General features: G+C 45.9%; 1 protein-coding gene across 1 annotated transcript in view; it reads right to left on the bottom strand.

Annotated features, from left to right (window-relative positions):
* Nucleotides 1-14,839, bottom strand: part of KMT2E (lysine methyltransferase 2E) — a 607,980-nt gene that overhangs the window by 215,726 nt on the left and 377,415 nt on the right. The window contains 1 exon segment of the mRNA XM_029615154.1: nt 9,058-9,372. Within this exon segment, the coding sequence (XP_029471014.1) occupies nt 9,058-9,372 (315 nt within the window).

Below are 14,839 nucleotides of genomic sequence, written 5' to 3'. Positions count from 1 at the left end.
AGGATGTGGTTAGTGCAGTTAGTATAGCTGTGTTTAAAAAAGGATTGGATACGTTCTTGGAGGGGGCTGCAACGTTTTTTTCGCTTTTTTTTTTTTTTTGCTTCGGGAGGAGGGGAGAGGACTGGGGCTACCCCGGAGACCGGCACCCATGATCGCGGCCGGGGTAGTTGAGCGGGGGCTGGGGGAAAGCTTGCCGCCTACCCTTACCCCTGCCTCTACTGCAGGGGTAAGGGTAGGCGGTAAGTTAGCAGGTTAAACGCGCGACAAAACGGCAGGGAAAAATAGCGATAGTCGGGGTGCGGGTTACGGGATGCTAGGGAATAGCTAATTCGCTCGTTTGCGTGCAATATACATGCCGCGTGCGGAAGGGGTTGCCCGGGGATTTTAGGATGCGGTAGGAGTAGGTTAAAGGGGATTCGGGATCGCAGGAAGGGCTAACGCGGCCGGAAAGTGAGTAGAATGCGGGTTAGGAGTGGGGTAAACGCGGCCGCACTTTACTGGATAGACCTGACAATGAGGACTTTTGTGCACAACAATATGCATACAGATTAGCACCTCTCATATAAATCCCATGCTAATGATGACATTGGTTATAAACCCGATCCACCCCCAATGCAGAGGTATGCTCTGGCTTAACTCATGTTTTCTTAGCATTGGAAGCTAAACTCCTTGTCAGAGGTGGAGTAAAGTATCAAGGGCTAATGTGAGTCTATGGGTGGAGTTGGAGTTCCAGTGACGGGATTTGCACTCAGGATTTATATGCACAAACATTTTTTCTGCGTTGAGAGCCTTTCTGTGCACATAAATTAATATTTAATAACCTTTGTTTTCAGTTTAATTTTTTACTAGGAATTTACTGGTTTATTACAAGAATAAAAATGGGAGAAATTGTGGAAAAAATTGATTTGTCATTGTCTTGGGTAAATATTTTTTTCTTTTCTTTTAACAACTACTGATAAATTCCTGGTAAAAATAAAATAAAAACTGAAAACAAAGACCCTTAAACATGTTTGCACTTTTTAACTCCAGATGTATTAGTATAATTTGTTTACTGCACTGGGAGTCTTTTTTTTTTTCTTAAGTTGCATGGATTAAAAAATTCCATGCTGAATTTCAGTGCAGAGTTTTGTTGTGCACCTCCTCACATTCAGCCCTACTTACAATAGAAAATTGGGATGTTTTGAAAACTAGTCTGTTATTGAAAATTTAAGTATGCAGAGTATAAAACAGTGCTTGAAACTCATTCTGCAGGCAGAAGTTATTGCTATCAGAAATAACACTTTCCAAGAATAAATTTTTAGTTTTGCTGTGGCCAGAGGTTCAAAAAGTTGTTTCATGAGCTGAGTTAAAGGATCTCTAATTGAAAGACAAAAATAATTTAGACTTCTCACGACCTTTCATGATGAGAAATATGTACCCCTTCTGAATTCTGTTGGTATGCTGTTATAGCGCTCAAGTGAACCACAAATATTTTTTTTATTCTAAAACCTTATCCAATATACTTTTGAATTGATTTAGTATTGAAGCCATAATTGCAAGATGCTGGCAGAAACCTAGTACTTCACAGAAGACAGACTCTGGGACTTATTTCAAACTGCTCACTACAAGAAGAAAAATGGCAATATCCGAAAAATTTCAGATGATAAAGTGCTGGGACTTGCTTTCAAGTTTTCGTTCCAGAGAAGCAAGACTGCAAGCATGTCTCAACTCTACAGAGATCAAGAGCACCTTTTTACATCATTAGCTGTTCAAACATAATAAAAATAGGCAAAAATTTGTCTTTACCTATAGAATGACAGACAGAATATGACTGATAATAAAGACCATAAAAAGTCTTCTAGTCTACTCAATCTGCCTTTTTTTTTTTTTTGCAGTACCATACGCCTTCCTACCATTAAGAATGGAAGTATGGGGTGGGAAGGGCAGGCAGAAAAGAGGGGAGGGAGAACAAAATTGTACAAAAAAAAAAAGATGTTGACATAACATCTAAAGTGACTGCAGTGGGATTAGGACTCAGAAATTGGTATTTTGAAGATACTACAAAGTACTACTGTTTTAACTACTGTTACAACTACTGAGATAGACTTTGAGGATTTTTTGTAACAAATTAAACCTTTTATATCACTGAACTACACTGCCTTAATTTCTCACTTCAAAAGACGTTTTTGTCACAAATTTAAAAAACTTCAAGTCTTAAATTGAACTACACCAGGTTCTGTTTCTTACTTATTCCACTACACTCACTACTTTAAATGTATGTTGTCTAATACTTAAAAGTATATTTAGTTGCATGTTCACTAAATATTTTTAAAGATTTTAGGTTTTATAATGTGATAAAAAATCCTCAAGTGCCTGTAAATCTCTTACAACAAACCACAGAATTTACATTGTTATGTCAATATTTCTAGTGCATGTTTCTACAAATTGGGAATAGAACAAACTTCTGGATTTCAGAGTATAGCTTATAGAATACATTTTATTACAGTATATTCAGAAAATAGTCTGTTTAAAGGAAAGCAATCTTAGCACAATGCTGAAACAGGCAAATCAAACATTTTGAACATATATGAACTGTTGTAGTCTACCACCATATACTAAACATAATCAATTTTTCTCCTCAGCTATAAAAGCAAGTTTGCTTACCGTAAACGGTGTTTCCGTAGATAGCAGGATGAATTAGCCATGCTGTATGGGAACTGTCCATCAGGGCCCAGGAGGCGGAGCTTTGTAGCAGAGTGTAGATCTTTGATCCTCTGCGGCTGCGCGTGGGTTCCCGCGCAGCATCAACGGTTCTCCTCAGTCTGTATTTAAGCAAGCGCGTATCGCGGACCTATCGACTGCCAGGGAGGCGGGTGGGTCAGCATGGCTAATTCATCCTGCTATCTACGGAAACACCGTTTACGGTAAGCAAACTTGCTTTTTCCCGTCGATAGCAGGGCTGAATTAGCCATGCTGTATGGGAGTCCCAAGCCCCCGTACACGCTGTTGTCCTCCGGTAGCGTGAGTTGTTGTGGCAGTCGTAGATCACTTAGCTACTGCGTGTAAAATTGTGTGTCCCAGAATTGCATCTCCCGCTGACTGTTTATCTATGCAGTAGTGAGATGTGAAGGTGTGTAGGGAAGACCACGTGGCTGCTTTGCATATATCTACTGGCTGCACGTTGCGGAGATGTGCTACCGATGTCGCCACGGCTCTTAATTGATGAGCCTTGGGTTGCGCAAGCAGCGGGGCTCCTTTTTTAGAATAGCAAAACTTGATGCATTGAACTATCCAGCTGGCTATGGTGCGTTTGGTTACCGCTAAGCCTGGAGCATTTGGATTAAATGACACAAACAGTTGTGATGTCCTGTTTGGGGAATGTGTCCTCCTTTTATAGTATGCCAATGCTCTTTTACAATCTAATGTGTGTAACAAGCGTTCCCTGTCGTTAGCGTGTGGTTTGGGAAAAAATATCGGCAAATCTATAGTTTGATTGAGATGAAATGTGGAAATCACCTTTGGTAGGAACGAAGGGTGAGTGCGCAGGACAACTTTGCCATGATGAAATTGTAAATACGGTTCATAGTGTACCAGTGCTTGTAGCTCACTGACTCGTCGTGCTGACGTGATGGCTACCAGAAACACTACCTTCCAGGTGAGGAACTTCAGGTGTGCCGACTCCAAGGGTTCGAATGGCGGCTGGGTTAGTTGTTCTAGAAGTACATTTAGATTCCACGGTATCGGTGGTTTCACGATCGGTGGGCGTAAACGTAAAAGACCTTTAAAGAATCTGGACAGTAACGGGTGTTCCGCCACCGAGTGGTTGTGCAGTGGTTTATGATATGCCGCTATTGCACTGAGATGCACTCTGATCGACGAGGTTGCTAATCCAGAGTCATAGAGAGACTGTAGGTAATCCAGTAACGTTGCTGGGGGACAGTCCGTAGGTGAAACACGCCTTTCGCTGCACCAGTTGTAGTAACGTTTCCATTTGAACGAGTAACACTTCCTTGTTGACGGTTTCCGGGATTCGAGAAGAATGGTTTGTACCGTCTGAGATACCCCTTGCTCCGTTAAAGATGCCCGCTCAATCTCCATGCAGTTAGATGGAGGGAGGATAGGAGTGGGTGAATGAGTACTCCGTCGTCTTGCAGGAGAAGGTCTGGCCTGTCCGGAAAGCGGATTGGGGTCATCACCGATAGCCGTAACAGATAACTGTACCACGGCTGTCGAGGCCACGCTGGTGCGATGAGTATAAGTTGACCGTGATCTGCCATACATTTTTGTATGGTTCTCGTTATTAATGGGATTGGCGGAAAGGCGTATAGGAGACTTGCCGACCAAGGGATTAGGAAGGCGTCCTGCGATAAGCGGGACGGGCTGGGTCGGACTGAGCAGAATTGCGGTAGTTGGGCATTTTCTTCCGTGGCAAAGAGGTCTATGGTTGGTTTTCCCCAACTGTTGAAGATCTCTTGTAGTACATCGGGATTCAATTGCCATTCGTGTGGGTAGAAGATGCGGCTCAATCTGTCCGCTCTGGTGTTTACTATGCCCGGAAGATAGGTCGCTTGAAGATGAATGGAATGTCTGTGAGCATGAGAAAAAATCTGAAGCGTCTCCCTGCACAGGGGCCATGATCCCGATCCCCCTTGTTTGTTTATGTAGAACATCGCCACCTGGTTGTCCGTGTAAATCATCACTCTTCTTCCCTGCAGATAGTTTTGGAACGTGAGTAGGGCATTCCGGATTGCCCGGAGTTCTAGGAGGTTGATCTGCAGCTCCTGTTCTGACAGGGACCAGAGGCCTTGTGTCTCTAGGTGGTCTAAATGTGCCCCCCATCCCTTCCGTGAAGCGTCCGTCGTGAGGACTGCATTGTGAGGTGGGGGGTTTAACGGTGCTCCTTTTTCGAGAGTGGGTTTCCTGAGCCACCAATCGATATCCTGTCGCATCGGATTGGTTACCTGAACTCGTTTGTGTAATGGTTGGGAGTGTTGTGTCCATTGCCTCTTGAGACCCCACTGGAGGAGCCGCATGTGGAGTCTGGTATTCGGGACCGTAAATATCGCCGCTGCCATATGCCCTAGAATTTTCAAGATGGACCTGGCTGTGGTACATCTCGTGTGTTGTAGAACCCTGAGTAAGGAGCACATCTGAAACTTCCTGTCCTCTGGTAGGAAAGCCCTGACTCGAATTGTGTCCAGTCGAGCTCCTATGAATTGCAGGATCTGCGAGGGCTGTAAATGTGACTTTGGAAAATTGATCATTAATCCTAGGCGTTGTAAGCATGCTATCGTTATGCTGAGATGCGACTGTAGGACGTTCGGGTCCGATGCTATTATTAACCAGTCGTCGAGGTAAGGAAATATGGTCAGACCTTGTAGACGAAGGTGGGCCACCACCACCACCATGCACTTGGTGAATACCCTGGGGGCTGCTGACAGTCCAAACGGCAGGACCTTGTATTGGTAATGTTTGTTGCGATACTGGAAACAGAGGTACTGCCAACAGGATTTGTGGATAGGAATGTGCGTGTACGCATCCTTTAGGTCTATAGAGCACATCCAATCCCTGGGTTGAATTAAAGGTAGGATGGATTTCAGAGATACCATCTTGAACTTCTCTCGTACCAAGCACTTGTTGAGCTCTCTGAGGTCGAGGATGGGTCGATCGCCCCCCGTTTTCTTGGGAATGAGGAAGTATGGAGAATAGAAACCCTGGCCTCTCAGCGCCCGCGGGATTATGCGGATTGCGTTCTGATGGAGAAGATTGGTTAACTCCCGGGCCAGTTGTGGATGTTCTAGGTGTCTCTGATTTAGGGGGAAATGAGGTGTGACCGGTTGGGATAGGAAATGTAACCGATACCCTTCCTTTACGATGTCGAGTACCCACTGATCTGTCGTGATGGCCTGCCATTCGGTCAGGCAAGCCGTTAACCTGCCCGGGGGATATTCCGGTAAATGGGGTGTTGGTGGTGGCCGGGAGTTCAAAAAGACTGCGTGGTCTTTGCTGGAACTGTCGACTGTTGTGGCTGTTGTTGGCGTTGAGCGCGAGGCCGTCCCCTCCTCTGCTGTTGCTGCTGCGGAGGGTTGTTGTTTGGCTGCCGGTTATACGGTAGGTAGTTCTGCTGTCTAAAATTTTGATAGCTCCTGTACTGTTTCCTGGGAAACTGTGGTCGGCGCGTCGAGGAGAAATATCGTTTCGCTGGCACTGGGGCCGCGAGTGACTGGACCGCTATCGCTTGATCTTTTAGCTTACTGACCGTATCTTGGAGGCGGTCTCCAAAAAGGTTCTCCCCCGTGCATGGCAAATTTGCGAGCTTCTCATGAAGGTCTTCTCTAATAGCACTAGCTTTGAGCCAGGCCAGACGTCTAGCTGCTATTGCCATGGCGGAAGCCCTGGACGAGTTTTCGAATCCCTCGTATACCGCCCTCAGCATATGTCGGGTGCACTCCTCCATATCCGAAATTACCGCCGGTGTGGAGTCTCCTAAGGACGTGAACAGACCCTTAGTGGCTTGTAGGCACTCATACATATATTGTACCATATAAAAATTATGGTGTTGGATTCTCGCTGTCAGCATAGCGTTTTGGTAGACGCGTTTGGCAAAATCGTCTAAGGACTTATTGTCCTTTCCTGGTGGGGCGGACGCATGCGTCTTCGCTTTTTTAGACTTTTGTAAGGCGGATTCCACCACTATGGAGTCATGTGGTAGTTGTGGCGTCGCATACATTGAAGGCTTTTGGAGCTTAAATTTTAAATCAGTCTTTCGGGATACCGACTGTAAGTTAAAGGGGGTCTCCCATGACTTTTGCAGGACACCATGGAGTATTGCATGAGGTGGGAGAGCAGCCGGCTCTCCGGGCGCATCAAAAATTTTGAGCAATCCCAAGGTTTCTGCTCTTGGTTCCGGTAGCTTTTGCACCTCTAACTTTAGTATATTTCCCATCTTTGCAATGAATTTGGGATATGTGAGATCCTCCGGAGGGGAATAGGGTTCCGCTGGTTGTTCCGGAGGATCCGACGGGTATCCCGTTGAAGATGTAGGCGAGGAATGCGTAGATTCTATAGTCCTTGCCGGAGACGGTGAGTGGACGGCCGATCCCTGCGGAGATGGGGATCGGGAAAATGGTAAATCCCTTTGTGGGCCCGGGCTAGCAGTGTCTGCCGGGCTCGCAGCCTCCGGTGGTAGGGTGTATGTCGACTGCAGTGTCTCAAAAAACCCGGCTAGGGAATGTGTCAAGTCCCAAAAAGCTTTCGATGTGTGGGGCGGCATCGATGGTGGCTTTTCCCTCTGTGTGGAGTGATATGGTACCTCTACTGGTGGAGGAACAGAAGTACCTTCCCCCTCCGAATCTTCACTCCATCCCATTCCTTCTCGAGGAGTGGATTTTATACTCCTCGAGTTGTTGGATGATGAGGATGAAATCGGGATAATCCCTTGAGAAATCGAGCCCGATCTCTGAGATGTACTCTTATGTTGTGACGACGAAGAAGAGGAGGATCTCCTTTCTTTACGATGAGAGGCATGATGCCTTTTTGCACTGTGCTCCCTAGTGGTGGATCTGGAAGAGCCCGAATGATGTCGATGCCTTTTTTGTGTTGAAGGCCGAGTACTTTCTCGAGATTTCCTGTCTGACTGTGTTTGTAAACGGTGTCGACCACCTTGCTTTGAAGTGTGGCCCGAGTGTTCATGGTGAGTACCTGTGGTACTCCGCAGGTCCCCCTCTGGATCTTTAAACTGTCGATCCCTTTGGGAATTTTTATCCTCTGTCAGGGATTCTGACCAGGGGTCCCGTTGTTCGGGTGCCCCGGATGCTTCGGTGTCCGCTGCCGCGGTATGGCGAGATGTAGGCCTTGGTGCTGCCGTTGATCTGGAGTGGGATGGTTTCGGCTCCCTTTGTAGTTGAGATTGCAGCCCCGATTGAGTTGACGGCGCCGACTTAGGCTCCCGTGCCGACTGAGTCTCCGGCGCCGAACGAGGTTTCGGCGCCGATTGAGGTTTCGGCGCCGACTGAGACTTCGGAGCCGGGGGAGGTTTCGGCGCCGATTTCGACTCCGCATGGGTCTTCGACGCCGGGCGGGTTGTCTGCGCCGAGTGGGTCTCTGGCGCCGAGTGGGTCTTCTGCGCCGAGTGGGTCTTCGGCGCCGAGTGGGTCTTCGGAGCCGAGTGAGGTGACGGCGCCGAGAGAGGTTTCGGCGCCGAGAGGGTTTTGGGCTTCGATTGTGCCTTCATGGACTGCGTCGGCGCCGCCTGTGACTTCTTCGGCGTCCTTTCAGTCCTTTTAGGAACCTTTACCGGAGGTTCCCTGTCTCTATATGGGTCCTCCTTTCGTGATAATAGTAAGGATCGGACCGGGTTGTCTTTAGTATGCGTTAGGGTACTAGGCTCAGTCAACCTGAAAGGCCTTTGTGTCCCCACGTGCAGCGGCTCGGAATTTAGACCAGGGCCCTGGTCTCCCTTCTCCTTGGGTTTCCGCTTTGCGTCTCGGACCTTTGGCGATTGAGGGTCCCACGAAGTCGCTCTCTTACCCGCTTTCGTCTTGGATTTTGGGGCCGGAGAGGAGTGAGTTGTGGACGCCTTGTCCTCCGTCGAGAGCGCCAGCCACCGGTAGCTCCTGTGTCGCCTGGCCCTCGGGGACATTTTCGCGCAGTGTTCGCAGTCGGACTGGTCATGGTCGCGTCCCAAGCAGCGGTAGCAGCGATCATGTCCGTCTGTGACGGACATGATCTTACCGCACGGACACGGCTTGAAACCCGACTTCTGCGCTGACATTCTTTTTTTTTTTTTTTTTTTTTCTGAGGAGAAAAGGCTCCGCGTGCTCTCCAGCGCGCGGAAAAAAACAGACTGAGGAGAACCGTTGATGCTGCGCGGGAACCCACGCGCAGCCGCAGAGGATCAAAGATCTACACTCTGCTACAAAGCTCCGCCTCCTGGGCCCTGATGGACAGTTCCCATACAGCATGGCTAATTCAGCCCTGCTATCGACGGGAAAACATTTCTACTCAATGTACATATATATATGCTTATCCCAAAGAGAAAGATTTTTAACATTGATATTAAAACAAAAAAAAAATTACCTTTTTTGTTTTAGGGTATTTTGTAGGACATTTATTAAGTGCTGGGGATTCAGTTTCAGTAATTTCTTCTGCATCAGCATCAACAATTTCACTTTCAGGTTCGGTTGTAAGCACAGGATTCTCTATTTCATTCTGTTGTGCGGTAACTTCCACATCAGGAGAGGATGGTGGAATATCCGAACAGCTGCTAACTGTTCTGTGTCGTCGCCGTTGCTGTCCAATATGAGTTCTGCTCCTTGAAAAACTTTTCCTCTGCTTGGCTCGACTAACTTTAGCAGGCGTTAGCTTGCTGGCAGTTTCTTCTTTCACTGGTTCCTAGGATGTATCATAGAGTTTTAAGTTTGCACCATACAGAATGAATGTAAACTATAAAAAGTGTTTTCCATAAAGCTTTGCTGTATATCTGAGACAATGAGTACTCATAAAAACTTAAGCGACATTACATAGTAATTAATGTAATTTTTTCAAATTTCAATGTAACAGGTTGTTATAATGTAAACCGGAGTGAAGGCAACTCTGCTATACCTCGGTATATAAAAAACGCTAAATAAATAAATAGTACTGTATTAGATGCTTCAATATTAGGAGAACAACAGGAAAATTGGTTCTTACCTGCTAATTTTTGTTCCTGTAATACCACAGATCAGTCCAGAGAAGCGGGTTTTATTCATCCCTACCAGCAGATGGCGGTAGAGAACAAAACTTTGGGCACTGCCACATATACGAGAGTGCCACCTGCAGTCCCTCAGTATTAATCGATACCCAAGCCAAGATAAGAAAAATAAAGAGCGAACGAGGCTCCCAACATGGATACCCCTGACCAACTAGATAACCATGCAGAAAATGGTAAACCTAGAAATTGAAGCCAAAAAATGGCAAATCTGCTTTGCAAATAAATACAGCAGTAGACCAAGCAGTCTTTTGGCAAGATCCTCAGGGCGGGCCTCTGGACTGATCTGTGGTATTACAGGAACGGAAATTAGCAGGTAAGAACCAATTTTTCTTTCCTGAACATACCCAGATCAGTCCAGACAAGCGGGATGTACCAAAGCCCTCTTACACTGGGTGGGAACCCGAAAGACCCGTTCAAAGAACACTCTCTCCAAAAGGGGGCCACCTCCGGGGCCCGCACATCCAAATGGTAATGCTTGGTAAAAATGTACAATGAAGACCACACCACAGCTCTACAGATCTCTTGGGGAGACACCAGCTGACACTCAAGCCCAGGACAGCACCTGAGCTCAAGTCGAATGTGCTCTAAGACCCACTGGAACCGCTCTTCCTTTTGATACATAAGCTGCAGAGATCGTCTCTTTCAACCAACGAGACAAAGAAGCCTTAGAAGCCTTTTCGCCCTTTTTTGCTCCCCCGAACAGGACAAACAAATGATCAGAATGACGAAAAGCGTTAGTGACTTTCAAGTCACTATCTGTGACTTGAAAGTCACAGATATCTGTGAATTGAAAGACTTGGCACTATTTGCCATCTGTTTCACATCCAAAAGGTGAAGTTCTCATCCCATCGAGGGATCCTGAGCCCAATCCGGAAACCCGAGCAACTCCACTGATTGGTTTACATGAAAAACAGACACCACCTTAGGAAGAAACGAAGGTACCGTACGCAAGGACACCATATCAGATGATATCCGGAGAAACGGATCATGGCACGAAAACGCCTGCAATTCCGAAATCCTTCTAGCCAAACAGATAGCTAACAAAAAGACCATCTTCAGAGTCAGGATCTTCAAAGATACCCGATTCAGAGGCTCGAATGGCTCCTCGCAAAGGACCCGTAGCACGAGATTAAGATTCCATCCCGGACAAATGCGACGCAGAGGTGGCCGGAGATGTTTGACTCCTCGTAGAAAACGCACCGCATCCGGATGGGATGCCAAGGCCTTCCCCTGGACGCTCCCTCTGAGACAACCCAAAGCGGAAATCTGGACCCGAAAGGAACTATGGGCTAATCCTTTGGATAAACCCACCTGCAAAAAAGTCAAAATATGGGACAACACCTGAAGAGGGTCCAATCCCTGTTGTCCACACCAGGTCTCAAACACCTTCCATACCCTGAAATAGGCTAAAGAGATAGCAGGGCATTTCGCTTGGAGCAGCGTGGTAATTACTGGTTCCGAATACCCCCTCACGCGCAATCGCCTCCTCTCAAAAGCCAGGCCGCGAGACAAAAGCGATCCTCCCGATCGGAAATATAGGACCCTGATGCAGGAGATCCGGTAAATGGGTCAGGCGTAGCAGTCCGTCCACTGCCAGCCACACCAGATCCGCGAAACATGGACGGCGAGGCCATTCAGGAGCCATCAGAATCACTGACCCCGTGTGGTCCTCTACACACCTGAGTACCTTTGCTATCTCTCAGAGGAAAGACTTACAGGAGGACTCTGGTCAGCCACGGACATACGAAGGCATCGAGCCCCAACGCCCCGGACTCCCTCCATTGGCTGAAGAACCTTTGCGTCTTGGTATTAAGACTCGTTGCCATGAGATTGAACTGTGGGGTCCTCACCGTTTGCAGAGAAGCTCCCAGGCCCTCTGAGAGAATTCCCACTCCCCCGGATCCAACTGCTGCCGGCTGAGGTAATCTGCCTGGACGTTGTCGACTCCCATGACATGGGAGGTGGCGAGTCCTTCGAGATGAAGCTCTGCCCACTCGAACAGCAGCTGAGCCTCCTGCGCTACCGAGGTACTCTTGGTTCCCCCCTGACGGTTGATGTAAGCCACCATGGTCGAATTGTCCAAGAAAACTCGCACCATCTGATCGCGGACCAAGGGTAGAAACTGCTCCAGAGCTCGGCACACCGCTCTCGTCTCCAGGTGATTGATAGACCATGTCTGTTCCGACATAGACCAAAGGCCCTGAGCAGACCTGCCCAGACAAACTGTCCTGCAGCCCCGAAGACTTGTATCCATGGTGACCACCACCCACTCCGGGACCTCGAGAGGCATCCCCTTCTCCGGATTGTTCTGCGTCATCCACCAGGCCAGACTGGCCCTGGCTGACTCCATCAGAGCCAGGGGCAGGAAATATTGTTGCGACAGAGGATTCCAACGGGACAACAAGGCTCTCTGCAGAGGCCTCAAATGGGCAAACACCCAGGGCACCAGTTCCAATGTGGACGCCATCGAGCCCAGGACCTGTAAGTAATCCCAGACCTTCGGCACCTGTAGACGAAGCAGATGCGCTATCTGCCCCTGAATTTTGTTCACCCTGTTGTCTGTAAGAAAAACTCTGCTCCGCTGGGTGTCAAAACGGGCTCCCAAGTATTCAAGGGAATGGAAGGGGACCAGATGGCTCTTCTGCACATTGATAACCCAGCCTAGAGATTCCAGGAGCGACCAAATTCGGTCCACGGACCGCACACATTCCTTTAGTGATTTCGCCCGTATCAGCCAATCGTCCAAGTATGGGTGCACCAGCAATCCCTCTTGTCGCAGCGCCGCCACCACTACCATCATCACCTTTGTAAAGGTCTGCAGCGCGGTGGCCAGCCTGAAAGGCAGCGCTTGAAACTGATAATGCTGTCCCAGAACCATGAATCTGAGAAATGTCTGGTGCTCCTGATGGATGGGGATATGCATATCTTCATTGAATCTCTTCTTAGCTTAGGATACAATCAATTAATTCAAGGACCTACCCATAGAGCTGGCCATACTTTGGATTTAGTGCTAGTAAACTTAAAGAATTTCGAATCCTATGAAACTTCACAAGTACCATTACCATGGTCTGATCACTATTTAATTTCCTGCAAATTACAAGGCAAAGAGAAATGCACCAAGAAACAACTAGATAAAATGATTGTCTATCGCCCCAAATATAATACTGAAATTTTAACTTCAGACTTAGAAAAGAACTTGGTAAACTTAGAGTTAACTGATTGCCACACTGCGACTAATTTATGGATTAGTAAGACTGATAATATTGCCGAACAAATTAATCCATTAAAAACGAGTCCTAAAAAAATGACAAAATATCCCAACCATGGTATAATAGCAATATAAAAAAAAGCAAAAACACAACTTCGGAAATTCGAAAAATTGTGGAGAAAAAACAAAAACTCACAAACTTTGGGTATATATAGATCCCAATTAAATAAATATAAAAATCTCATTAACGAAACAAAAAAGGATTACTTTAAACATAAGCTCCATTGTTTTAGTTATAATCCTAGAACTCTATTTACCTTGGTAAAAAACTTAACAAAATCATCTAATAATGAATCAATGCAACTGACTGAAACCAAATGTAATGAAGTAGCCCTGTTTTTCAAAAACAAAGTCGACAACCTTGTCAATACAAGCTTGGGCTTGTATTGACAAGATGCAAGAAATAAAAATGATAAAGAAAGAGATACCAGAGTGGGTCCTCATTTGAAGAAGTCTCTTCGCTGGAAATCGATGAAATGGAAAGCATAATTAGAAAGCTAAATCCAGCAAATCATATTCTAGACTATCAATATGACAGCCCTAAAACCAATTGCACATCTGATAGTCCCAACAATTGCAAAGATTGTAAACCTTTCCTTAATAAAGTTTTGAAATCTGCCATTATTAGACCTATCCTAAAAAAGCCCAATCTTAACCCAGATCTTCTCAGTAGTTACAGACCAATATGAAATTTATCCTTTCTATCCAAAATAATTGAGAAAATTGTCCACAAACAATTGGTGGAGCATCTAGAAACTAAAAATATACTATACCCAAATCAATTCGGCTTCCGTCAACATTTGAATACCAAACCTCTATTGATTTCTCTGACTGATACCGTGTTAAAAGGTTTTGATATTGACCAAAAATATATATTAGTACTACTTGATTTGTCGGCCGCTTTCGACACGGTGAACCATGATATTTTAATAACAAGATTGTTAGAAATTGGATTATCCAGCAATACTATCAGTTGGTTCATCGCTTTTCTCCAAGAGAGATCATATTCAAGTCAATAGGTAACATGGTATCTGACAAAGATGAACTGAAAACTGGTGTACCTCAAGGTTTGGCATTGTCCGCTACCTTATTCAATATCTATATGCTTCCAATGTGCCATGTCCTAGCTGGCTTAGGCCTCAATTTTTACATCTATGCAGATGACACCCAGTTACTGGTCCCTGTGTCAGACACAATAGAACAAACATTCAAATTAATTTCCATTTATTTAACTGCTATTAAACAATTATTAAGCCATATGAAATTGGTGCTAAATATGGAAAAAACAGAAATCATTCTGCTTGACAGGAAACAAAAAAATATCACCAATAATACCCTCACCCTTCCAAATAACGTCAATCTCATTCTCTCTGACTCAGAGACTTAGGGGTAACTACTGACTGTCAGCTAAATTTTAAAAAGCATATTACAAATAAATTAAGGGAAGGTTACTATAAACTGTAAGCTCTCAGAAGACTAAAACCCCTGCTTGACATCAATGACTTTCCATCAGTGTTACAAGCTCTGATCTTCTCATCACTACATTACTGTAATTCTCTCCTCTTGGGCCTCCCACAAACTTCTTTACTAACAAACTGCAAGAAGCGTGATCATATCACACCCGTTTTGATGAATTTACATTGGCTTCCAATAGCCCAAAGAATACTTTATAAAATATGTTGTACTCTACATAAGGCTATCTATGGGCAAGAAACAGATTGGCTGAACTTTTCAATTCGCCTACATACCCCACATAGGACATTACGATCAGCCAACAAAGGCCTTCTCCAAATCCCTTCAGTAAATACAGTCCACCTCACGTTAGTTCGTGACAGGATCAT

The sequence above is a fragment of the Rhinatrema bivittatum genome, chromosome 9, assembly GCF_901001135.1.
Source record: "Rhinatrema bivittatum chromosome 9, aRhiBiv1.1, whole genome shotgun sequence".
Taxonomy (NCBI): Eukaryota; Metazoa; Chordata; class Amphibia; order Gymnophiona; family Rhinatrematidae; genus Rhinatrema; species Rhinatrema bivittatum.
Note: the sequence above shows the minus strand (reverse complement) of the source record. Positions and strands in the feature narration are given on the sequence as shown.